The 26,440-nt window shown below is 54.0% G+C and overlaps 1 protein-coding gene and 1 long non-coding RNA gene across 3 annotated transcripts in view; one reads left to right on the top strand and one right to left on the bottom strand.

Annotated features, from left to right (window-relative positions):
- The window catches only part of LINGO1 (leucine rich repeat and Ig domain containing 1), a 65,955-nt gene extending 52,548 nt beyond the window's left edge, over positions 1 to 13,407 (top strand). For both annotated transcript variants that reach the window (XM_065688393.1, XM_065688392.1), the window contains exon 2: positions 11,335 to 13,407. In XM_065688393.1, coding sequence (XP_065544465.1) covers positions 11,347 to 13,188 — 1,842 coding nt within the window. In that variant the 5' untranslated portion in view covers positions 11,335 to 11,346 and the 3' untranslated portion in view covers positions 13,189 to 13,407. The remainder of the gene's footprint in view (positions 1 to 11,334) is intronic.
- LOC136018799 (uncharacterized) overlaps positions 12,427 to 26,440 on the bottom strand; it is a 44,608-nt gene continuing 30,594 nt past the window's right edge. Inside the window, exons 2-4 of the long non-coding RNA XR_010614581.1 lie at positions 18,815 to 18,935; positions 18,128 to 18,353; positions 12,427 to 13,499 (exon numbers count right to left, since the gene is read on the bottom strand). This is a non-coding gene — a long non-coding RNA (uncharacterized LOC136018799). The remainder of the gene's footprint in view (positions 13,500 to 18,127; positions 18,354 to 18,814; positions 18,936 to 26,440) is intronic.

Raw genomic sequence — 26,440 nt, 5'->3', positions numbered from 1 at the left:
CACCATGGCAGTAGTTTGGGGCTGGTGAGAGGAGGGCAGAGCCGGTGGTGCCCGGAGCATGGCGAGGGAGGGTGAACACATCCAGTCACTGAGTCAGCAGCTCTCCTCCGTTCTCTGCTGAAGGGAAGGGAGCAGGGCTTATCCTAGCATGAGCAGAAATGGCTTTTGGTGGGAAAAGAGCCAGAAGAGCTCATTAGGTAGCAGGGGAGGCTGGGATGGGAGAGAAGAGGGCTGCAAACGCTTAACTCAAATCAAACAACCCGAGAAAAATAAAGGCAGAAACCAACTGAAGGCCACGGCCTCAATTTTCTTCCGAGTCTATTTTTTATCCCCTTCTCTCTCTCCATCCAGGGGAGTAAGAATTGGAGCTTGCAGAGCGGAATGGCTGCATGGAGAGAGATCTCCGTGCCTCTGCCACGTGCCCCGGCTCCCTGTGACCCCGCTGGGGACACGTCCTACAGCCCGCTGGAGCCTGCAGCCGTTGGGACAGGGCGATGCGGGCAGGGAGAGGAGCGGGACTGGCTCGGGAAGGGCAGGACCCCGGCGCTGTCAGCAGCACAGCGTGGCCTCTGCCCGCCAGCACAGCCGGGTCACACTGAGGCGCCTGTGTCCGAGTTAATTGTCAGCGTGACCTGGTCAGCTGAGTAAGTGCTGCTGAGTGACACAGGTCCTGGCCCTCCTTAGGCTCCCTCCATCCCTGAGAGCAGCAGGGCCCACAGCCCTGGAGCCAAGGGCTGTGCTGGGGTGAGACCCGGGTGGCTCCCAGCAGTGGGGGGTGACAGACAGAACCCACCTTGCCCTGCGAGGGGATGCAGGGTCATTGATGCACTGGCAGCAGCATGGCCGTGCTGGGGGGGCCCTGCCGTGAGCCTCACCAGAGGCTCAGTCCTCCCTCTGGCATCGCCAACACCTCGGCCATCATCCCTTGCCCTCCACAGCCCCATACCCCACCCAGACATCTCCGAATGGAGCACAGGACCAGGCTAGGCAGCAGGTCAGCATCCGTGTTGTAGAAGCCAGGGAGCTCGGCTTGGTTTCACTCATTCTGCTGGTTATAGGCACATACATGGCTCCTGTTTAACTGTCCTGCATGTTTTCTTCCACGATGTTTTCCATAAGCCAGTGAGTCTTCCAGCGCCCACAGCATCCTGCAGGGGCCACAGGTCCACACGTGGATGTGACTCTCCCAGGCTCCAGAGGCACACACACACGTCCTGGTCAGAGGCCAAAGGCTTTCCCCACCGCAGCCCATGTGTCCCTTGTCTCAGGGCTAGGGTTGGTGTCCTGAGGTGGGCACGGTCCCAGAGGGTCCCTGCAGGGGGTGAGGAGGTGCAGGGCCGGGATGTGCCTCCCAGGGCACGGTTCCTATGACCCCAGTGGTGCTCAGATGGCAAAATAGCTGCTGGAGCCACCAGGCTGGGCTGAGCCCTGCTCTGGGGACACACAGGGCACTGCTCCCAGGGGACGTGCCAGGGAGCACTCACCCCTGCCCTTGCTGCTGCTTCCCCTGGTGCCTCTGCCACCCTCGCTGCTGCGTTCCCCATCACCCCACATTGCTCGCCATTATCTCAGTAGGACCCACTTGTTGTCGGAGTGGGTTTTTTTGTCATTTCCATTCTGTTTCTTCATCAGAATGCAAAACATTAAATATCGCTCGTGTAATTATGGTTAATTTCATAACCAGCACCTTAATTGGATTGGTCTCTGATGGGGAATTCTCGTAGGAGGGAGAAGCAGAAATATTTTGACGTGATCTATTCTTTCAGCTCTTCGTTTGGATTTGAGATGTCGAGTGTGAAATGGGAAACAACTGATTTAGACCTCGGAGGCAACCTGGGGGTGGCGAGCAAAGCCTGAGTGCTTGCAAAGGCTCTTAACCAGGCACAGGCAAACCTCTCTCTCTCCCCTACCTGATCCCAGCCTTTCCCCGCAGCCCCTTTAGATTGGGAGCAGTCATAGACAGATTAATGGGATCTAACCCAAAATGGGAGCCAGGGGGTATATGATGGGTGAGCAGTGGCCTGGCAGCTCGCTTCTTTTTAGTGTGAGGTGTCCCTGCCCGTGGCAGGGGGGTTGGAACTAGATGATCGTGAGGTCCTTTCCAACCCTAACTATTCTATGATTCTGTGCCAGCAATGCTGTGGTACAACTGAGCAAGGCACAGGAATGAGGATCAGGTGGAAGAACTGAATGGCAGCTGTGCTTTAACTGAGCATGCTGTGCAGGAGCCAGGTGAAGGGAGGGAACTGGGGCCATAGTTCTTGAGCAGCATCAAAACCTCCTTCTCTGGCCCATGGCGGGGAGCCTGGCACAGCTCTGCAGGCTGGGTCTGGGTCTGCTCCAGGACCTCACGGATGGGAGCGACACGCAAAGGGATGCCTCTTTCCTGCTGGGAATAGGGCAGGGAAGAGCCCACCAGCATCCTCAGGCCTGGAGAGGGGCCCCAGCCCTGTTGTGCTCCGGTGAACCAGGTTATTTCAGCACTGCTCCAGCAGCAGCGGGGATCCTGGGGCTGTGCCATTCCGTGGCCATGCCCCGGAGCTGTGGATTGTGTGGCCGCTTTGGGCTTGAGCTACGATTTGCTCCGGGAAACATGGAATTGCGCTGCCATTAGGTGCTGCCATTAAATTGATTTGTGCTCAGCCTGTTTATCCTTTTCAATGGGAAATGATACAGAAGCTGAACCGAAATGGAAACCCTGGCCTTGCATTTCCGATTTAATTCCTATGCACTGTATTTCCCCGTGATTACTTTTGTTCTCGCACACAGCCCAGCGTGCAGGCTCTGTGTTATTATCAGCATCGCTGGAGAGGAGGAGGAAGGGGCGGAAAGCATCTCTTTCAGCTCAAGCAAAACACAACAAAACCAGCCCAAAGCAGCCCTCCATTGAGGGCAGTGGGGAACCGCTCCGTTCCCATGGTGGGTCCCTCCTCCTTCTCCATGCCCACAGGATGGAGCTGCCCACTGGAAGACAGGAGGCTGGTGAACAGCACAGCACCCTGAGGCTGCCAGCGTGCTGACACCCCTTACCGCAGGCATTAAACTGATTGTGCTTTTTGCCTCTGCTTCACAGGGAAGTACCCCTTGCTAGTGAAATCACTGCCTTGGATTGCATGGAATTGCCCTAAACAATCCCAGTTTCCAGCTTTCCCCTCTCAACCAGCATTTCCTACCTTTTCCTTCTTGTTTTTTCAGGTGGGGGGGGTGGTACCAGCACACCAGGAGCTCTATGCGCAGCTCCTATACGTGCACGGGACATGTATCAGCAGGGCTGGCAGTGTGTAGAGCCCAAATCCTGACCATATCCTGACATTCCACAGAGAGTTTGGGCTAGGAAGGGCTGGCGAGGTGGTGGCCCCCATCGCTGGCTGGCTGGCACTGCCTCGCACCCGCTCTGCCCAGCATCATGGGCTCACTGGCTGCAGGACAGGCGGGCACAGCCGTGGCTCAGCACAGTTGGTTTTTATCTAATCTATTTTATTGTTGAATGAAACAATAACAGCAAATACAGGCCCTGAAGACAAGCTATAAATAATGCAGAAATCAAACAAGCAAGGAAGGGGAAAAGAAAAAAGAATTATACATGTAAAACCAGCAGAGAAAGCCAGGCCAGGAAGAGGAATCTTCTCTCCACGTTTGCCATCGCTCATGTTCTCCTTGGCTCCCTTTTTTCCCCACTTCCCTCTTCCTGGAATTCCTGTGGCACTGGATTTGTTATTATGTGAACAAAACTTCATCATAACTGGGAGGAGAGGGGGGAAGAGACAGATTTGGCTTGAGGAGGGAGCAGGAAAGGAGGTGGATGGAGAGGACCAGTGCTTTCGTCTCTTGCAGCTCCTTGGAAGCCTTGCCTGAGCCCACCACCCTCTGCCCCTGTGTCCTGTGGGAGATGGGGCAGGGACAGCTCTGGCAATGCCACCCATGGGACCATTGGTGCTGGCTGTAGGGCACACACATGCCCTCACTGCCCCATGCAGCTCGTCCCACTGGTGGGTTATCCCAGAGCCATCCTCGCTGGGCTGCGCTGCAGTCGGCCTCTCCCAAGAGGCGTCCCAGGCCACTTATTTTAGGCAGCGGTATAAAAATACCAGGGCCGGTCCGAAAGGGAGGTAAATCAGGAGGTTCCCCTGGAGTCAGCAGAGCCGCTGGGTTTATGTGCTCCGAGTCCTCCTGCTGTTATCCCCAAGGTTTCCAAGGGAAGACGCAGCGCTCTGGAGCAGCTCTTCTCTAGGTATCCTGCGCTGGTTGTAGGGGTGTTCAAGGGATATGGCTGGGGACTGATGTGGGGCTGTAAGTACAGTCTAAACTTCAGCTTAAGGAATGGGAGCATTCCCTACAGCAGCGCTGCTCTGTAGCGCTGCAGGCTCAGGATGCGCTCACTGGTGCTGTTTGTGTGGCATTTGGGACGTTGATCTGGCTTTCCACCTTCAAACCAGTGCTGGGGACACAGCGGCTTGGAATTGTGGCTATTAGAGGGAGTCACATCACAAAGCTTCAGTGATGGCCCCTCATGGTTCTTATGGTGGAGTAAGGTTGCTCTTGGGCCTGGGTGTCAGGCTGGCTTGGCATTCGGTCTCCTGCTGAGCCAGCCCTGGGTACAGGAGGTACACCAGGGCTGCTCCCCTTTTCCACTTGTGTCCCTGTTTTTCTGCTGCTGGAGCTGAGGAGTGCCCTATCCCTGCTCCAGGCACTGAGCAGAGCTCCAGGGCACTGCAGAGCCCTTTAGGCAGAGGCTGGTGGCTGGAGGGGACGGGATGTCCACAGGTAGGGAGCACTGGGGAGGGAGCAGTTTGTGCCACACAGCTCCTCATCAGGCCCTTCGTGGTGCCCCCAGGTGTGGTATTTGGGGTGATACCACATTGGGGTATCCAGATCCCATTGGGGTTACAGCGGCTCTGCCTGGTAGCACCTCGGGGCTGGTGTCTGGGTCTGGGGCAGCGCGATGCCACCGGACCAGCCATGGAGGCGATCCCGTACATCGCCGCCATCTGCTCCTGACTGGGAGGAAACACGCTCTGGCCGTGGGGTGACTTTGTACCAGCTGCTCTGTGCTGGAGGAGGTGGTGTCCTGCCCCTGACCCAGCGCAGGGCTCAGCACCGGCACCGTGCAGCTGCGTGCTGCCTGAGTCAGCAGCACCGAGCCATGTGCGACCTGCCCTGGGCACCATCCTGCAGCCCAGCACCTACCACCTCACCCCGCCGCGATGGCCATGGAGCTGGAGAGCAGGGGATGCCTTCACAATGTCATCGTGACCCCGGCGGCTCTGACAGAAGACACGCACTGGGCAGACCTCTCTTTCACCTCTCCACTGCAAATGTTTCCATAGCCCTCAGAAGAGCCCAGAGTTTTTCCATCCTCCTTTCACTGCTACAGACAGGGAGGGAAAAACATCTAGAGAGACCCTCCTGCTGTACTGAAGTGTCCTCTACCCAGCGCTGGTTCATCACTCAAATGCGTCTGAGCTGGGTGAACACCTACACCGTGCTGGTGGCCCAGCCCCATGGCCACGGAGACAGGAACCCCAAGGAGATTTGCCAAAATAAAGAAGGAAAAGGAGAAGCCCCATTCAAGCAGCTGTGCCTGACCTTCCCGGCATCCCAGCGCACAGCATCCTCCTGCTCCTCTCTGGCCCAGCATGAAACATCTCTGATTCTGGAGCTCCCAAGGCCAACCCTTGGGAGACATCTCCCACGAGCAGGGAGCGTGGCTGGCTCCGAGCCGGAGCTCCGCACTGTGCTGCGCCCTTACACTTCTCATTTATGTGTTGCTAGCTCAGGGCTTTACACCCCCCGGCATCCACAGCTGCCTTTGCAATTACTTATTGATCACTTGTCAGGATGTTTTCTTTGCTGATGGGGCATTGAAGCATGTACAGCCAAAGAGAGAGAAAAGGCGTTAAAAGCGCAGGAGCAAAGGTGTGAGGAGGGCGAGCAGCTTGCACACAGATGTGATTGCAGCAAGAAACAGCCTCAGCAAAAACTGCTCTGAGCATCAGCGTCCTGCAGAGATGACCGGGAGCTCCCTCCCGTCGCCCTGCTCCGGTAACCAGCCTGCCAAGCCTCAAAACCACGCTCCAGGTTGGCTCTGGGCCATTGCTGGCTGTCCCTCCACCACACATACCTGTCCCTGCATCGAGCACATCCACAGCTAAACCAGTGGACAGCTGGGCTGAAGCCTTCAGCATCCTGCATCCTGGCCCCTCAGCCCATGTTCAGGCACTTCTCCCCCCTTGTGCATCCCCTCCCCTTTGTTCTGCTCTTCTTTTTGGCTCTGTGCTTCCCTGATGACTCCCCACGTTTTGGGTGGAAAGGGCCCTTTTCCACGAGGAAACACCTTTGAGGGCAGTCCTGCAGGCCCTCTGCCGCCTGGGTCTGGTGCCAGCCAGGCGGTGTCAGTGCCGGAAGGGGATTTGCATCTTGAATACTTTTTGGTGCTCTCTTACAGCCCCAGAGCAGCTGCCAGAGCAGATCAGGTTCCTGCACACCTATTCCAGGCTCCTGTCGCGGAGCCGCTGAAAGCAGATCCCTGGGAAGGCAGAGCAAAGGCTGGGGCTGGACTCACACCTCCATGTGGTGACTGCAGTGGTGACCCCACACTGGGGTCTGGGGTGGGCTCCTCGCCATGGCCCATTGCCTTGCTCTTGTGTCCCCCCCACCACAACCAAGGCACTGCTCAAAGGGTCCTTGTCAATGTCTGCCTGTTCCATCGCCATTCTTACACCCTCCTGTGCTGCTTCTGGAGGATGTGGGGCCAGGGCGGCACACAGGGCAGCCCTTTGTGCTCAGCAGCCTGTTCTCATGCCCTTCGTTAGCAGCTCATCCGTTAATGAAGGCCCAGAGGAAACGTGGCAGCAGCTTCCCATCACTCAGGCCAGTGCTGTGCCTCCAGTCACCCCCAGCAGTGCTCAGGGCTTCCTTTAGGCTCTCCCTCGTTGAGTTGTTCTTAGCCACATGAAGCAGCATGGTCCCAGGAGGGAAACTGCCCCATGTGCTTTAGCCCCTGCTCCCAGCCAGCCCTGACCATCCCTGGAGCCGTGCTCCCCATGGATGATGGGTGGGAAAAGAGGAGGAGCAGGGAGCAGGCGGGGTGGGGAGGAAGGAGATACAAAGCAAAAGGGCCCACAAATGCATGTGGGGCACAGGGGGATGATGGAGAGAGGAGGAAATGGGCACAAACGTGTTCGGCAAATTAAAGCTCCTCCCTTTGTTTTGCTGCTTTGCAGATAGCTCCAGGAACGCTTAGTGTGGAGCCCAGGCTCTGGAAAAGCAACTCTTTTAGCAGCAGGAAGGGTTGTTAAATATTTATTTGTAAACCTGGAGTCTTTATCTCTAAAATGTAGTCAGGTTCAATAAAATCTGATTTAGCTGGAGCAGCTCGGAGGAGACGGAGCCCTGACTCCGAGCGCGGTGCCTTGGCAGCTCAGTTGGAGCCAGCAGGACAGAGATGGGGTGCAGGATGGACAGATGGACACTTGCTCCCCCAGCCCCACAGGCCCCCCCACACCAGGGATGTGGTTTGCTTCATCCTAGATCGCCTGCTGTCGTTTGATGTTCTCCAAAGCATCTGGTTCAAGGGTGCCTGTCTCGCACACTGTGATTTGTGGCTGCCAGGTGGGGTTAGTGCTGACTCAGGGCTCTGTGCCGCTGGCTCGCTGTCGCGCGGTGCTGAGGGGCGCTGGGCACCCCAGAGGGGCAGGGACAGTGGTGACAGCACAGGGCACAGCCACCCTTGGGGCAGGAGGGCAGCAGCAGTGCTGGTGGGTTTGCTGTCCATTCCTCTGTGCCCATCGCAATGGAGCAAATCCCATGCATGTCAGCGCTCCAGGCTGGCCCCAGGCTCCATTTGCAGGCACAGGCCCAGAATAGCATCTTTCTTCCCAGTGCTGAGCCCAGCCGGAGACACGCAGCAGGTCCTGCTGCATTTAGCTCCAAGGCAGCGTGGCTCCAGCTTGCCCATCTGTGCCACCAGGCTGGATTTGGAGCTGTGGTCCCCAGGCGGTGAGGATGGGTCCGAGGGTGCCAGGGCTTGGAGCACTTCTGCTTTGGTCTGCACTGGTTTGTGTTGCCTAAAGGCAGTGAGTTGAGAGCTGGTTCTTCTTTTATTGATGCTCCTTTTTAATGTGAAGAACGAGAGGCACGTTCACGCCAGAGGCTGCAGCGCTCCCTGGGCTGTGGGAGAGAGATGGGGTCTGATCCTGCCTGGCAGCACCTGCTGGGGCCATGGCCGGGCACCCTGCAGGGGTGCTCAGACCTTTTCCATGGTTCCTTCGCAGGGTAAAGCTGTGAGGGTTTCATTTTGAAAGCCCTTGGTGGTGCTTGGTCTTGGTCCCGTCCTAGCTTCCTGCAGCCACCATGGTCTCCCTGCTCCCTCCAGTGACACCAAGCCCAGTCGTCCAAGCCCACCCAAAGCAGCCCAGCACAGGGCACTGTGTGGTGGCAGACATGGGATAGCTGAAAGGAGCCCTGCCTTTGGGCTGAGGTTGGCTGCTGTGCTGGTGGGGTTCAGCATGACAGTCCCTGTAAAGCCACGTGTAGGTGGTTGACCCCAGCTCACACAAAAGTCACCATTCGAGCTGGTTTTAGAAGGGCATCTCTTAATATCTGCCTCACCTTGAGGCACAAATATCCTCTCTGAAACAGCAGAGGTGAATGAGAACCAAAAGTGATTTAAAGCTCATCTTAGCTCAGAATTTCTCAGCTTATTCATTGTCTTACATCCAAAGCTCGTCTGTGGCTCTGGCTATTAAGATTACAGATGTTTTTGTCAGGGATTGTATTTATCACGGATTTAAATTTAGCTGAGAACTAATAACATGTGAGGTGTGCCTAGCCTTTAATTTTACGCAAGTCGGCTTGCCTCCACTCTAGCACCATGCAGATTTTGCTTCCTTCATCTATCACCTCCTTGCTTATATTTTAGCCACCGACAGCACATCGTTCCCAGCAGCTCCAGCTGCTGCCCCTCTGCTGGTAAAGGCAGGATTTGGCCTGGGGGAGGTCTGTGAGTTGGGCCCTGCAGTGGATGTGGCCCAGCAGGGACCAGTGCGTGGCTGCATGCACGGGCAGAGCAGGGATTGCAGCGCACAGCCAAATAAGGCCGGCTGCCTGGCACTCTAATGAGCTGAAGTCTTTTCAGCCCTGGGATAATTAAGCCCCTTCAAGGGTATTTTGTTTTGCATGTAGCGTTGTGCTTGCTTTGATGGCTTTCTCAGCACGGCTGTGAGGAGCAGGAATTGGTTTCTGAGAAACACCAGCCGAGGGATGCTGTGAGTGGCAAGAGGGATGCGGAAGCAGCAGTGCCACAGGCACCTCACGGGCAGGAGAAGGGGGCCACGTGCTGCCCATGGGGAGACATGGGGGGGTGGCACAGGGGACCTCCGGCAGCATATGGGGAGCAAACCCATGCGCACAGTTGCGCAAGAGCTGCCAACCTGGAGCACGAGTGTGATGGGGAACGGCTGAGGGACCTGGGGGCTTCAGTCTGGAGAAGAGAAGGCTCAGGGGGGACCTGATCGCTCCCTACAAGTGCCTGACAGGAGGATGGAGCCAGGAGGGGCTGGGCTCTGCTCCCAAGGAACAAGGGATGGGACAGGAGGAACCGGGCTCAAGCTGCACCAGGGCAGGTTTAGATGGAGCTGAGGAACAATTCCTGCCCCAGAGGGTGCTCAGGCATTGGAACAGGCTGCCCAGGGCAGGGCTGCAGGCACCGGCCCTGCAAGCGTTCACACACCATGGAGACAGTGATCTCCAGTGCCATGGGTCAGTGGTGGCCTTGGCAGCGCTGGGAACGGATGGACTGGATGAGTTTAGAGGTCTTTTCTAACCCAGTTGATTCCATGATCCTAACTGGCGGTGCCATCCAGGCCCCAGCCTACCCCAGCGGCATCACCACAGTAGCAGCAGCCCTGTTTGTGTTCTTAAAGCTGCCCAGCAGCGTCAGCACTGGGGAGGTGATGACATGGGAGATGATGAATTGTAAATACCCAGCAAATGGCTCTTTGCAGCCTGGCCTCAAGCCCGAGCCACCCCACTGGCAATGTTTCCATGGGACTGGGAGGCACTGGACCGGGATGGGTGGGAAGGAGCTCGGCACCACTGCCAGGAGAGTGGTGTGGGACCAGCTTCTGGTCCCACAGAGCTGCTTTGGGGGTCCCCCATGACCAGCCCCCACTACACAGGTAGCAGAGTAAGGGATGGAGAAGGATGGTGAACCTTGAGGAAGCTGCAGGAAGAGTTCTGCGGGGACTCCTGGTGTGCCAAGGCCTGGTGGTTTCTGAGGTGATGCTGGGGGACATGTTTATGGCCAGTCCATCATCTTTATCCTTGCATCTCGCAAAGAAGTTTTGCATCATTTTTGGGGAACAAAAGTTAGACTTGAGTCATCTGTCTGTAGGAAATGATGGATGTAAAGCAAAGCAATGGAGGTAATGCACAGAATACGTACCAGACCCAGAAATAGTGCCGGAGCAGGGAAAGTAATGTACAGGATATAATGATGGATACAAACAGAGCCAATGGAAGTAATGTGTTGAGTATATTCAGTGATAGCCATAAATAGCATTAGTGGAAGCAATGCTGAGTGCACACATAACAATAGATATAAACACGGGCCAGAGCAGCTGTACATCTAACATGCAATATTAATATGATTTGATCCCTTGTAACAGCTCAAGCAATGAGGAAATAAATGCAGCAGAAGCAGGATGACCACGAGGGGGTCACCCAGCCCTCCAGGGTCTTTCCCAGCTGAGAGGAGGCAGAGCCCCTCATCACCCTACAGACCCCTCATCTGCCACAGACCCCTCATCACCCCGCAGACCCCCTTATTTACCCCCAGACCCTATCAGGGGCTGATTCCTGTGGAGCTGTGGTTGCTCCCCACTCAGACACCCCACTACTGGCTGATCTCAAGGAGGGATCCCCTAGATCCTGTGCTCGGCTCCTCTCCCTTTGCAAAGCAGCCTTTATATTCAGGCTCCATCTACAGGGAACGGAATAATTTCAAGAGCTTAAAATAGGCTGTAGATAGATGTGTTTAGTATTAAATTATTTTTCTTAAGAAGCTGAGGAAGCGAGGTCTGTCTGACACAGATTCCTCAAGGCTTTCCACTCAAAGTCTGCGCACGTTCACTCATCAAGTGGAGAGTTGGGGGGTGGGGAGGAGAGATGGTTTTGGGCTGGATTTCGGCTGGGAAATGAGAAGCTCTGCTCTGCCTCAGCAGTGCCCTTCACCTTAGTGACAGCTCTACCCACACTAAACCTTTTGCTGTGGTGGTGGTGCCCGTCCTTCCCTCACCTCCCCCTTGCTCTTTCTCTCCCCCATGTTACCTGCAGGTGAGAGATAGGATGGTAGCTGGGGAGGCGAGTATGCGCAGCCCACTCCTGGCCTGCTGGCAGCCGATTCTCCTCCTGATGCTGGGATCCATCCTGTCCGGCTCCGCCACGGGCTGCCCGCCGCGCTGCGAGTGCTCTGCCCAGGAGCGTGCCGTCCTGTGCCACAGGAAGAGGTTCATGGTTGTGCCGGAGGGGATCCCCACCGAGACCAGGCAGCTGGACTTGGGCAAGAACCGCATCAAGACGCTCAACCAGGATGAATTTGCCAACTACCCTCACCTGGAGGAGCTGGAGCTAAATGAGAACATTATCAGTGCCATTGAACCTGGGGCTTTCAACAACCTCTTCAACCTCAGGACGCTGGGGCTCAGGAGTAACAGGCTCAAGCTGATCCCCTTGGGGGTGTTTACTGGACTCAGCAACCTTACCAAGCTAGACATTAGTGAGAATAAAATTGTGATCCTCCTAGACTACATGTTCCAGGACTTGTACAACCTCAAGTCTTTGGAGGTGGGGGACAATGACCTTGTCTACATCTCCCACCGGGCCTTCAGCGGCCTCAACAGCTTGGAGCAGCTGACCCTGGAGAAATGCAACCTGACCTCCATCCCCACGGAGGCCCTGTCTCACCTTCATGGCTTGATCGTGCTGCGCCTGCGCCATCTGAACATCAACACCATCCGGGATTACTCATTCAAGAGGCTGTACCGGCTCAAGGTCCTCGAGATCTCCCACTGGCCCTACCTGGATACCATGACATCCAACTGCCTCTACGGGTTGAACCTGACCTCCTTGTCCATCACCCACTGCAACCTGACGTCCATCCCGTACGTGTCGGTGAGGCACTTGGTTTACCTCCGGTTCCTGAACCTCTCCTACAACCCCATTGTCACCATCGAGGGCTCCATGCTCCATGACCTGCTCAGGCTGCAGGAGATCCAGCTGGTGGGAGGGCAGCTCACCACGGTCGAGCCCTTCGCCTTCCGCGGCCTCAATTACCTGCGCATCCTGAACGTGTCAGGGAATTTGCTGACCACCCTGGAGGAGTCGGCCTTCCACTCGGTGGGCAACCTGGAGACGCTCATCCTCGACAACAACCCCTTAGCCTGCGACTGCCGCTTGCTCTGGGTTTTCCGGCGGCGATGGAGGTTGAACTTCAACAAGCAGCAGCCCACTTGCTCCACCCCTGAGTTCGTCCAGGGCAAGGAGTTCAAAGACTTCCCTGACGTCCTCCTGCCCAACTACTTCACCTGCCGCCGAGCACGGATACGGGACCGCAAACCTCAGCAGATCTTTGTGGACGAAGGCCACACAGTCCACTTTGTCTGCCGGGCAGATGGGGACCCGCCTCCCAGCATCATGTGGCTGTCTCCCCGCAAGCACCTCATCTCAACCAAAACCAACGGGCGGCTCACTGTCTTCCCTGACGGCACGCTGGAGGTGCGCTACGCCCAGATCCAGGACAATGGCACCTACCTATGCATCGCCAGCAACGCGGGTGGCAACGACACCATGCTGGCCCACCTGCACGTGCGCAGCTACTCCCCAGACTGGCCCCACCAGCCCAACAAGACCTTCGCGTTCATCTCCAACCAGCCCAACGAGAGCGATGCCAACAGCACGCGCGCCACCGTGCCTTTCCCCTTTGACATCAAGACTCTCATCATCGCCACCACCATGGGCTTCATTTCCTTCCTGGGCGTCGTGCTCTTCTGTCTGGTGCTCCTCTTCCTGTGGAGCCGGGGGAAAGGCAACACCAAGCACAACATTGAAATCGAGTACGTGCCACGGAAGTCTGACGCGGGCATCAGCTCTGCCGACGCGCCGCGCAAGTTCAACATGAAAATGATTTAAACCAGGCAACGATTTGCAAATAATAATGGTGGGTTGGTTGGTTTGGTTTTTGTTGGTTTTGGTTTTTTTTTTTTTTAAAAAGAGAACAAATGAACAAAATAAAAAATAATTTAAAAACATTGCTACAAACATACCGACCTCTCTCCTTCCACCACGCCCTCAGCCCCCGTCCAACCCCGCTGCATCCACACTGTCACCACCTCTTCCTCCTCCCCTTCTTCTTTATACCAGGAAAAACATTCAGCCGATGTCTTCAGGACTCCTGTGTTTGTAAGGACTTTGTCTGATGGACTCTGGTGTCAGATACAACTCTGAGAGGGAAAAACAACGGGGGGGGGGGGGGGGGGGAGGGGAAGAAAGAAAAAAACCCAAGAAATAAAATCAATAAAAAGTTACGAACTTTATTCTGTAACTTTGATTTCAATAATTATGGATTTTTATGAAAACTTGAAATAATAAAAAAAACCCTATTTCCTATAGATAGTTGGAATGCAAAATCTTGACTTCTTGATCTGTCCAGTTCCGTACCTGGCAAGTGTTCCCTTCCTTGCCACCACACCAAGAACAGCCTCAGGCCAGGGTGAGAATCCCACTGACACCAAAGGTTTGCACCCCACCAAAGGGGTCCCAGGGCTTGCACAGCATCGAGAGGAGTTTGCTTTTTGCTCCCAAGGACCTGTTGTGGTTTTGGAGCCAGTTTCCTGCCCACCCCAAAGGCCGGGGGAGCGGGACAGTGCTGGCGTGCTGCAGCACAGAGCTGAGTGTGTCCGTCCTCTGCGTACTTAGGAGGGCACAAAGGCCCATCACGGGGCAGGCAGCAGCTCGCGGTGCCCATGGCCTGTGGCCTGAGTCAGTGGGACTGGGTTTTGCCTGTAAGTGCTGGGGGTACCTGGAGATCCTGCTGCCTCTTAGGTGGGGAGAGGACTTGCTGCCCACCATTGCCAGCAGTACCATGGTGTCACCTCTCTGATGGAGCACAGGCTGGCCCTTTGCGCTATGAACACTGTCCCTGCAGGCAGAGATGCTGCAATTCCTTCAGCACCTTTGCTGTCAGCGCAAGCAGGCAGTGCCCTGCCTGCCCCTGGCTGCACGGATGCCCCTGGCTCCCGGCACCCAGCAGCTCCTGTGCTGCTCCACACCTGCCTGTAATGATTCTTATGGTCATTAATTCTTCCCTGTGAGGGTGCTGAGGCACTGGCCCAGGGTGCCCAGAGAAGCTGTGGCTGCCCCATCCCTGGCAGTGTTCAAGGCCAGGCTGGAAACAGGGGCTTGGAGCAAGCTGCTCCAGTGGAAGGGGTCCCTGCCCGTGGCAGGGGTTGGAACTGTATAAGCTTTAAGGTCCCTTCCAACACAAACCATTCTTTGGTGGTTTTTGGCCCTGACTCGCTGGCAGCCAGGCTCGCAAGCACCCTTGGGCATGCCCAGGGGAATTTAACTTCCAGGCTTGCAGGAGACCTTGTCTAAAAAAACCAAAAATTACATTTGTTTATAGACACACTCAAAGCACAGCCTGAGCCAAGCACAGGGCTTGCAGCAGGGAGGTGCAGGCTGTAACACGCTGGCTGCCCTCGTGCTAGACTCCAGCTTGCCCATCACCGTGGTGTCTGGTCATCAGGCAGCAATCTCCCTTTGCTGACCTCTGGTACTTGGGATTGGGAGTTCTGGAAGGTTTGTATTGTCTCAGTGAGGAAAAGGGGAGGAACAGGGATTAAATTGGCCAGTGTGGGTGCCACCCTGTCCTGAGACCAGCTACCTACATCAGCGAGAGAGCATCAGTATGGAAGTGGGTGTACAGCAGGTGAATTAGAAGGAGCAAGTCAGGAGGACAACCCCAGAGGGAAGGAGTTAAATTAAGAGACAGCAATGGGCAAAGAGGTATCTCAACTCAAGGTTCAAATATAGAGAAGCATCATCAGAGCAGCTCAACCCTTCCCCAGTTGGTTGGTGCTGACTTGCCAGCCCTCAGAGGGTGCAGAGATGGGTGAAGGCCACAGCCAGCCCTCCCTGGAGCCCTTCCATGGGAGAGACACAGCTGGCACCATGGCTTGGGCACCCCAGCACAAGAACAGAACATCCCTGCAAACAGTGGCAATAGGGGCACTAAAGGCTTTTGTAAGCATCACTGAGGTACTGTCACCACCAGGACCAGTGGCACCTCACTGGCCAGCAGCTTCCCAGCCAGCCCAGCCTCGGCAGCATCTCCAAGGTGGATGAGCTGGGATTTGCGTGCTTGATTTGTAAAGCACTTAAGGAGCCTTCAGGGATCAAAGCCACTACAGAAGATGACAAAAAATACGCGTCAGGAACCTGGAGCGCCGACAGGAAAAAGAATGGATTTGCTTTCCTTCCAGCACCGCGCCAGTCTCGAAGAACCAACCTGAAACATCTGTGCTCGTGGGGAGTGGGGATTTTTTTTGCTGGTTTCAGCTTTCTATTCATCTTCAAACAAAACATTTTGTGTTTCTCTCTCCGCAGCAGGTTTCAGGAGCTTTGATTTGTTAGTTTCTCATCTCTAACCCATCTTTCCTTTACAACTCTGAAACCAAAACAGGGTTTTTTTAAGAGCCTTTTTGCTTTTGTTTTGCTTTTTAAAAGAGCCAAAGCAAAAATGTTTCTTTGCAGCTTCCCCTCCCACTGCTGTTTATCCAGCATTTTCAGTGAGCTGCATACAAAACCACAAACAGCAACACACCAACCTCAGCCTGGTGCTGCAGGCAGGCATGCTAGGCTCCACCTGCACCCCACATCCTGCTCCAGGGATCCCAAGTACCAGGTTGGAGCCTCCTGGGGGAGGCTGGGATGCACCACAGCCTCAGCCCTCCAGAGGGCTGTTGCAAGGACTGACAATAACTCTACCAGTTGTTGAGAGGTGGAGGGGGGTCTCTGTGCTGCTGGGCAGCTCTTAACACTAGCAGTCGGAGAGAGCTTCTTAATTGACGCCAGTTATCCTTCCTTAATGCTGTAATTAAAAGAGCTAATTCAACACACATAGATTTAAGAGAACAAAATACTAATAACTGAGTCCAACAACATATTTGCAGCACACTGCAGCATCCCAGCAATCAAAGGGAGGATTCAAGTCTTTCACTGTTAGAAAAAGAAGCTTTAAAAAATGAAAAGGGGAGAGAAAATGATTCCCTTTCATGTGCAACATATCAGGCTGTGGCAGCACAGAGGTTTTGCCCATCCATACCCCTACATGCCCCCAGACCCCCATCTCTGCTGCTCAAAACCCTCCTGGGGGAAGCCCCGCTTCCTGCCCCACATCCAAGCTGCAGCTCAGAGCCTCTCCTTAGCGAGCTTGCCCGATGCTCTCTGGCACCGCTGCTGCCGCACAGTTTATTATCCACACCAATTCTTTAATCTTCGGTGCTTTGTGAGCTGGATAATTTATTTCTTTTCAGTCACCATGTGGTTAAAGCAGATGGATGGAGCGGAAGAAAAGCATCTCGGAGTGGCCAGCATCTCAGCACAGCCATTCTCATGGCTGGTAAAGATGGGGAGAAAAAAACACAGCTAAAGAATAAACTCTCTTTCTTCCCTTTGTTGAAATGTACAGTATGTTTCTATTGCAGTTTAATCAGGGGTGAGAAAGCAGGGGCATTGCTCTTCAGGTAAGCATGGGCTGCGTGTCAGAGGCAGACAGCACTTCTCATTCTTTTGAATAAGGATAAATACAAAGCAGCAGTTACAAAACAGCTTAAAAGAGGTAGCAGAAAAACCCAGGAAGGGATGTGTTTAGGGTATGGAGGGGAAACACGCCTTTAGCTCCTCTGCTTCCAAGACTGGGAGCCCCATGGGGATCCCCATGACAGGCACCCTGCGCTGGGACGCGGCAGCGAGGGCAATGAGGGCTTATTCAGGACTTTCAGCCCATCCCAGGAACTTTCCTCCCTACCAGGCTCCACATTTCCCCCCCACCCAGGACATGCCAGGGGCTGTGCCTGGCTCTCCCCTTCTGCTGCCTGACTCCTTACCCCCCCCATCAACCCCTGTGCCTGCTCAGCTCCTCTCCTTGGATCAGCAGCTCAAAAGGCCAGGGTAAGACTGACACCTTTCCCCACACGGGGGTGAGGTGACCAGAGGAGAGGGGTTCAGCCTGACTCCACCCCATAGCGCCCCACAGCCCCCCCCAGCTCTCTATCCGCAGAACCCAGCTGTGCTGCCAGAACTTGCTGCCTTCCCCCATCTCCATCAGGCCTTATCATGCTTCACTTTACTCTTCTCTCTCTACCTGCCCTCCCCCTCTTATCTCTGCTTCAGAGCCAATTTTTTATTCTCTCCCTTTTTTCCCTCCTTATCGCTCGCTCCCTTTTATTTGTTAAAATACTTTCTGCCTCCTGTGCTTCTCTGTCTCTCTGCTGCCATTCCTCTCTCAAGGGCTCTTCTCTCCCCGCCACATCTGTGTGTGCTCCTCACAGTCCCCTCTCTGCACAGACATTCCTCCCTCCTCCCCTGGCAGGGTCTCATCCTGCTCCTTCCACAGCGAGCAGCACAGTGGTACAGAGGGGCAGGCGGAAAGCCCTTTGGGCTTTGCCTCCTTTCCTCCTTTCTCCCTCTCATTCCCTCTCTTCCCCACCCTCACCAGCTCTCTGACCCTGCCATGGGTACATGCAGCTCCTCCAGGAAAAAAGCAGAGCTATTGCTTTCCTCCCTGTTTTTCCTGGGTCTGTATCTGCATGCTTATGATAGATTTACTGTGATTCTATCGGTTTATGATTAAAACCCATAAATTTTACTCGGCCTTTTTCTTATTTTCCATAATACACAGGATTCGAGGCAATCAAATTTTAACTGGAAAGCATGGGCTGTGCAGTTAGGTTCCAGTGTAATGGGGAACGGTTCATTTCCCCATCCACCCCCATTACTGTTGGTGCTAAAGAAATATTGCCCTGTGAAAGGGATTTTTCCTCAATTCCCTTTAAAACCACATCCTTACCTGAGCAGAGGATTAGAGGAACAATGCGAACCTCGACTAACACACAGTGGCCCCTGCCACTGCGGCTCGCTCCCACCCTGGGGTTTCCAAACAGCTCTCCAGCAGAGCCAGGCGGGTGCTGAGGGTCTCGGGGTGACAGCTGTGGGTCCCTGGCAGCTGCTCCATCTCCGCTCCCCATCACCAGGCTGCGGGTAGCTCCAGCCCCTCCGGAGGTTTCATCATGTGCCTGTTACGACCCAGGTAATAAGACATTTCATTCAAATGAGCAAATTTATTCCAGTGGCACTTTAATAACAAAATCAATAAAACTACACTTCCCAGCAGGGCTTTATCATATGCTAAAACTACAGCATATTGCCTGGATATACTCAATTCTCTCCCTGAAATAAAGTGCAAAGTTTAGAAGACAGATGACACCATTTGCGGCACTAGTAGGATAATGCCCTAATAAATCCACAGCCACCTGGGCACTTCAGAGTTGTCACACACTGCACTCAGTGGGCACTGGGAACTTCCCAGTGGCAGCAGGAACAGCAATGAGACCTTTGTGCTCCTCGAGCTCACAGTGCAGATGTGGAGCGTGGGCTCTGGAGCACAACCCTGCTGTCAAAGCAGTGAGGTGTCCACGCACGCAGAGCAGACTGCGTAAGTGGGAGCATCATGGAGCCAGTTACGGGTGCAGGTTACCTGATCTGTGGTGGCTCTCTCCAAAAGAAGCAGCTGTGATGGATGGGGAGGTGAGCACCCAGCTTGGAGAGCAGCTGCTCCATGTGGCCTCTCCGCCGAGCTCCTCAGTATCACCATGAAGCTGGAAAAGAGATGGGGCAGTCAGGAAACACTGCTGGTCCTGCAAGAGGCAGCAGCACCCCAGGACAGGCAGCGCCCACGCAAAGGACAGTTCCTGCCCTGCCCTGTGTGGTGCTGTGCACCCTTCCGTGCAGGATCCCTACCCCACCTCTCCATCCCCCTCAATTACCACTCCATCACTCTTCTGCACATTGTTACACCCCAGCATGTTGCATGACATGAAATTACAGCTCTTCACTCCTCCATCCTCCTTCCCAGACCATCATCCATAGGCTCTCCAGCCCCTGCCCTGCTCCCAGCCATTCCGCTCTGCCAGTCAGCCACTTCCCACCAGCTCTCCACTCTTCCTCGTCCCTCCAGCTTGTGCTTCCCAAGCCTATCAGTGTTCCCCAGCCTTGAGTGCTGCAAAACTAATTAGCTCACTACAAAGACTGAGGAATAATTAGGGACTCCACTGAAAGCATGAAACTAGGGCATCTCGCCTTAAATAAACACGAGGAAGTGGCTCTCCGCTCAGCTGACGGCCTGCAATTGCTTCAAGCAGATCATCACCATCACCAGCCCTCAGCTCCCACTCCAGGCATGTTCACCAGGGGTGCCTCTGCCTCCATCTCACCCCTTAGGCACCTTAAGCACCATAGACAAGTGCTTTCTGGCTTTTTTGGCTTGTATCCCTGCCGCAGAAGCCAGCTCCTCCCCGGAGCTCCACAGCTAGCCAGGCATCAAAGCAAGCAGGCAGCTTCCCAGAGCTGCTGGTTCAGACACTGCCTCCTCAATGGTCCATCATCTCCAGCTCCCTCCATGGGAAAGCTAGCACCAAGCATGGAAAACAGCAAGAAAAACATCTGAACACTTCCCTTTCCAGTTGCCTCCACTGGGTAGAAGAGATGCTAAAATGGGCTTTCCCCTGGCAGCTCCACCACGATGGGCAGGGGTCTGCCCTGCCCCATACTGGAGCCCCTAAAGAACAGGGCGATACAAGACAGGAAGTGGTTATGGGGGCTGCACAGGACTCCACACTTGGGCATTTGAAGTCCCCTTGTGACATGCAGGGCTTCCCTGCAAACCCACATCTCCCCCCATGCGAACACCATCCCTCCTGCTTCCTCAAGGTGATGAGCAGGAGGCAGAGTCTAAGGTAGCCCAGAATGAGGTGTCTGTGACCTTCACCACTCGCTCACCTCCCCGGCACTGCAAACAATCCCTCCTCCAGCCACTGTCTGTACCTGAAGTGCTCCACAGTTTTGTCACTTACTAATGGCATTTAATAACAACCTGGCACAGCCCCTGCGTCTCGCTCAGAGCAGCCTGACTAATGTCCCCAGCCCCGTGTGGAGCAGCAGCGCCTGCTGCCTCCTGGGGAAGGTGGGGTAGGCCCTGGGGAAGGAAGCATTGCTTTAAGCCCTGCAGAAAAGCCTCCCCAGGTCCTGCTCACTCTGAGCCTGCTCAGCCCAGGCTGAGCATCCCTTCCTATCCTCGGCAGCCGTGGTGGGAAAGGACAAGTTCTCCTGTTAGGGACTGAGCAGCAGGGGACTTGTTGGAGACTATGGCACTTTACATGAAACCACAACCCCTGCCGTTGGGGCTTTATGGCACTGATGGGATTGTTTTGTTCTTCTTAGGGTTTTCTAGTACCTCTGATGCACAGAAGGGGGAGAGAAGAGAGGTGGGAAGAGACCTATGCCGAACCCCAGCACTGTTTCAGCATCAGGTCCCTGATGCAGACCGCCGGGTTGTATGCTTCTGCACCCATGCTGGAGGCCTTGGCCAAGCTGTGCTGGGAAATCAAACCTAACCCTCATCCTCAGTGGTCCAGAGAGGTGAGGTATTGAGCATCCATCGCTCACAGGAGGCTCCCTTGCAATACCCAAGGACAAGGGCACGATGAAAAACTTCAGTTTTCCCTTGTCCTGGGGTGCAGGCACTGGGGAAGGGCTGCACCCAGAGAAGGGCCATGCTGAGCCCTTTTGTTCCACCTCTGATAAGTACTGCAGGGAGCAAGTGAAGCTGGGCAGAGCATGCAGGGTTGCTATAGCTGTACCTGCACCAGCACATGGGCTGGAGCCACTGCTTCCTTCTCCTGGGTGGCTGCTTACAGGGGCAATGCCAAGGTCGGTTAGACCTAACCCTGGACCTGCCTTTCCTTCTCTTTTTCCAAGCACTCACAAGTGTTGGCAATTCAAACATGAGAATTAAGGACAAAAAGCATGAGTGAGGGCTTCAAACACCTTCACGTAATCACCCTCCCCAGGCAGACTGGTGAGGTTCAGCACTGCCTTCTCCAACAGTCTTGCCCAGTGACAAGGGGGTCTGGCTCTGGCATCTTCAAGAGAAACTAAGAAATGCCCTGAAAGACTGGGGTGGGATCTGTGTAGAACCAGGAGGTTCCTTCTGGCACGAGGCCCTCACAGATGGATGCTCAAGGCAGCAAACAGCTACATCTTTATCCTATGGTGCAAGTGGAGTTGTTCTTGTCTTTCAAACACACACCTAATCATTTTTAAGATCTCTGCCTCAGAACTATCTTTTTGATAAAACTAATCATGGGCTTAAATTATAGATAAATACCCGATATTAAAAGAGCAGTTTGAAAAGGAGGAAAGGGGTAGTTTAACAGTGCTCATTTTCTCTGTTTTTCTATAGCACACATCTTGGGCTATTTAACTGTAGAGCTCATGAAGCTTCATTCTGATAACTGTCCTTCCTTTCAAACGTGGCTCCCACAAACGTTTCCTCTGGTTTCTTTACCTGCTATGCTGCTGTTAGCTATATTACTGCAGCAGCCACCACATCTCCAGCTGAGACTAAGAAGCAGGCAAGCAAAGAGCTGTATGAACACACAAAGCGATGAACTCGGTGCTTAAAAAGGCTGGACCCAAAAGCAGCTACACCGGGAATAAGGGACACCCCGGTGCCCATGAGGGATCTGGGCTATAGTAGCCCAACAAAGAAGAGCAGCTGGAGAGACTCAAAGAGCCAGGATGAGGAGAGAGGTCTGTGCCCACCCCTCTGCCCGTCCTTGTGCTGCTGTTGGGCTGGCAGGAATGATCCAGCTCTAGGTGCTTTTAAGCACCGCACAAACCAGGCTCATGCTGGCTTCCTCTGCTCTGCAGGGAACAATGGCTTTGATCAACAGAAGATTGCTGAGTTAATTGTAATGATATTCTAATAAAGCTGAGGAGATTAATTACGGCTCTTTATCAGAGCTGGCCCTCTGCCAAGGGTTTGCAAAATTGTTTTCCTCTGTTTCTTGTCATTTGAATTTAGGAGAAGAAAGGAGGAAGTTGGGTGCCTTTTTTTCCTGCAGCAATCAGGAGTGTGGCCTCGTGCCCTGCTCGCAGCTCGGCACGTTTACGGAGGGGAGCGGGGAGGGTGCAGACAGAGAAAGCAAATGGAGAGCGACAGAGCAAAGCAATTAGACATGATGCAGCACAATTACACTCCTAGTCAATAAGTGGGTCGCTGCAGAGAAGCACAAAGGAATAAGGCAACAGCGTGCGGACCACAGACGTCGCTGCACGAAAGGTAAAGCCAGGGCATGTAACACCTTTCCAGGCTGGGGGGGGACACAAGGCACATGCAGTGCTTGCCATGGGGGCTCACGGTGGCAATGACATCGGGCAGAAGAGCTTCATGGCCAGCGCAGAACAGGGAGTGTTCGGAGAGCAGCCGGAGCCCTGCTAAGCGGCCTTGGGGAACGTGAGACTCAAACCTTCCTATTTCACTTGACAAATAGGCGCTCATTCCAGGAAGGATTCAGCAATGCCCAGGTGGGTGACAGACAGACCTGCAGAGGAATGATCCAGGCTGAAAGGCAGCAGATCCATCAGGCAGAACGCAGGGAGAAGGGAGGAGAGCCCCTTCCTGCAGCCAGCTGGGACATGATGTGCTGGCGGAAGAGGCTGCAAGTCAAACCCAGGGCAGGAAATGTGCTCCTCACACAAACCAGAGGGAAACCTGAGGCTTAAAAGAACACCACTTACTTTGAAGCAGGCAGCGTAGCAGTACCAGGAACCTCCCTACCAACAGGTCAGGGCTTTCTGCTGTGAGGAACTAAAATGGCACCGAACAAGCCATGGCCTTCAGCTCTCCAAGGGGCACCCACGACATGTGCAGCTGCTCCATTTTCCTACACGCCTCTAGAAAGATGCCACACTGCTACCGCACATGAACCATGAAGACAGAGTGGGAGTGTCAAGTATTAATCCCACCAAACAGAACCTAACCGGGTTTAACACATCTGAGAGATGCTCACGGGTATCACTGTGTTGGAGAGGGCTGGCACAGCATGCCTGAAGGGATTCATCCAAGCTCAGAACTTGGAAGGAGTAGGCAGGGAGCACCAACCTCCTCGTGCGACACGGCTGCTCACAACCTCCATCTGCCTTTCCATAGCAACATGGGGGCACTAAGCGCTTTCTGCCTGTGGAGGGACCACAACACGACAGCAGCATCCTCTGTGCTAAACCACAGGACTCACAGCAAGGTCACAACAGGGTAAGAGTAGGGTCCGTGTTTGTACCATTGCCCTGATAACAGTCGAGATGATTCTTTCGTGTTTTCAGTGACCCACAAAACTATCTCACATCCAAAATGTTTGCTCCAACTGAGAGGAAAAAATGCTGATCTCAATACTTTCCTCCTGGAACCTGACAGAAACAATTACTCACTTAGGCTTTTGCAAAGACCATTGAGTATGGCAAAATGTCGCTCCGGGGGTGAAACAACTGGAAAAAGTTCTAAAACCATTTAAAAGCTCTAGATTTTTTAGACAAGGAAACTCCAGTTTTCCCATTTCAGAACAAATCCTTACGCTAAATCTGAGTTTACCTTAAACACCAAGAAAGAAAACATTAAGAGAACCATTACCAAGAAGATCAAACCAGAAAGCAAAGTGCTGGAGAGCTGCATTCCTCACCTTCCACACTAAGAAAATGGGCCCTTTTCTGGGTGACCAAAGTGTTTCAGCAGCTTAAGATATTCCTAAAGAAGGAAATCTCATGTCCAGCTGCCTCAAGACCTTATCCCTGCCTGTGTCGGGGCTGGTGCTGGTCCCCCCCAGTGGCACCCGCTGCTCCGGCACGCACTTCCTGAGATTCCCCATAAATAAAATCATCGGCATCAGCTCTCGTGTTCATTTCACAGGCGGCTGCTCTGCTGACAAGTTTCACACGCCGCTACTGTGTCTTGTCAGCTTTATACTCTCAGGCCAGCGCCAGCTCACCAGCTCCGATGTATATACATAAAAATAAACAGCTCAGAAGGCCCAGTAAAGTGACAGATAACATAATGGGACCTGGCTTCAGAAAATAAGCTTGTTTATGGAACCTCTGTGCCTCCAAATGTGATTTATGTCTTGCGGGCTGCGTCTTGGTGATGGTTTGGGAAGGAGGGCTTGCTTGTGCCACTGGTTAAGAGCTGCCTTCAGGGCTCCTGCCCTAAGACTGGCAGCATTAGTGTCAGGAGCAGAGTGCAGCACTTCCCATAGGATGTGGTTGATGGGCTCTTCCTCCAGAACCTGCCCCCCTGCCTCAGGAAAGCTCTCCTCATCCTCTCCAACCCTCCTCCCAAATACCTCCCTTCCTTGGGCTTGCCCACGCTGTCTGCAAGCTGGAGGTAGATGCATAGAGCTCAGGGCTTCAGCAGCCAGTAGAGCACATGAAGTAAAACCAGACAGTGGCTAAAGGAGAGCAGATGAGCTTCAAACAGGAGAGCTCCTGATAGCACAAGCAGGTTCTCCTGGTAGCCCCTTCGCTCTGGGCTGCAGATGGTCCTTATTCAATCTCTTGCTAGAAGAGCTTCCTTGCAAACAGGGATAATCCTTCATTTGATGTTTGCTCCCCTGGATATCACTGTTCACAGCAAGCACTGCAATTTGTGTTTATTCTTGCCAAGCCATGTTTATTCTTGAGCCGCTTTGATTGTTACAGTGAAGGCTGGGATGGCTCTTTCAGTCAAAGTGCCTGTTTCCAGGGGGGCTAATAATGAGAGACCGTCAATCTGGAGACATGAGGGAAGAAACAGCATTGTCTCCGCTCACAGAAAACAATCAGACACTGCTGCCAGACCCCACACTCTGCATCTCAGTCTTAGCTATGTGGCTGGAAGAGCCTTAGCTCCAGCCCCAGGTGGATGCACTATCAGGACACTGGCCCCAGCACCTTTCCTGCAGAGCAGCATGGGGCTCTTGGGAAAAGCCTCAGTGTATAAATGCCACAAGATGCCAGTGTTCCACCAGCCCCATGTCATGCACTGGATGGATGCCTGTGCATCCATCCATGCAGGTGAGCCTAGCAGAGCCTGAGTGGCGGCACTGGGCTGCTGGGACGGACACACCAGTGCTCCTGCCCCACTGAGGCTCTTCAGCCTCAGTGATTTGCAGTGATTTCCCACACCATGACTAATGCACTCGGCAGCTCCCATCCTGAGCTGTCCCACGCAGGCCAGACCCCTGGCTAACTGCTGCCAAGCACATCCCACACCTCAACAGGAAGAATCCCCCCCTGCAAGCTGCAGGATCACAGGCACAGACCTGCCACTGCAGAGCAGGGGGACCTCAGGCTCAGATGGCAACCACGTGGCTCCCCATCCCTTGTTCCAACCTCCAGGCCTTCATTCCATTCAGATTTTAATCAAACTTTACATTAATGCTGCCATTTGTCTGGGGCTTGGTACTAAGGAGGGCTTGTGGAGGAGGTCTCCCCTCAAATTAAATCATTAAAATGCTTTTCTCAGGCTAAATAATTTTAATCCCCCTCCCCCCCAGCAGACCAGTGACAATAAATATTTAATACATTCCTTGCTTCACTGCATCCAGCATGTTGCCATTTTAGAAATCATTTTATTGTGCATATTTTTCTTCTTTTAATTACAGTCACCCAGTATCAAACCGCTGCAATAAATAACCAAAGGCAGGGGAGAGAGGGGGCAGGAGATGTGTGCTGTGCTGCTGGCACAACGAGGTGTGATGCAGGGCAGGTATAATACCCCATGCTGGCAGCCACCACTGCTATTGCTTGGGGCTGACATCTGACCCACACCTTACCACCGCAGCTAGGCCCTCTGGGGTTACTGAAATAACACCTCTGGAAGGGATGCAGTGCCTGGATGGAGTGCCAGCTCCAGTACAGAGCTCCATCCTGTCCTGCCAATGCCCTTTCTGGCAGGGGCCAGCAGCTAATGCCAGGGGATGGGTGTAAAAGGCATGCAAGCGTGCACTGATACTTCTCCAGGATGCCTCCAGCCTCCGGCAATCTGTGGCTGAAGGACTTCCTGAGTCAGGCATCCTATCTCTCCTTTAAAAGCCCTCAATGGATTTATTGTCTTTTTTCTTCCAGGAATTTCTCTAATTACAAGGATAGACTGAGAACTTCTTAACTGCTCTCTGTCCAAACCAGACACTGATTTCCAGTGCTGGCAGGTAAAGGTGCCCTCTGTGCTGGCTGCTGATGGTGCTGGGTGCAGTAAGGCGGGATTAGGAAGGAGGAGATGTCAGAAACTACCCCC

Source organism: Lathamus discolor, chromosome 8 (assembly GCF_037157495.1).
Source record: "Lathamus discolor isolate bLatDis1 chromosome 8, bLatDis1.hap1, whole genome shotgun sequence".
In the NCBI taxonomy this organism is placed as follows: domain Eukaryota; kingdom Metazoa; phylum Chordata; class Aves; order Psittaciformes; family Psittacidae; genus Lathamus; species Lathamus discolor.
Note: the sequence above shows the minus strand (reverse complement) of the source record. Positions and strands in the feature narration are given on the sequence as shown.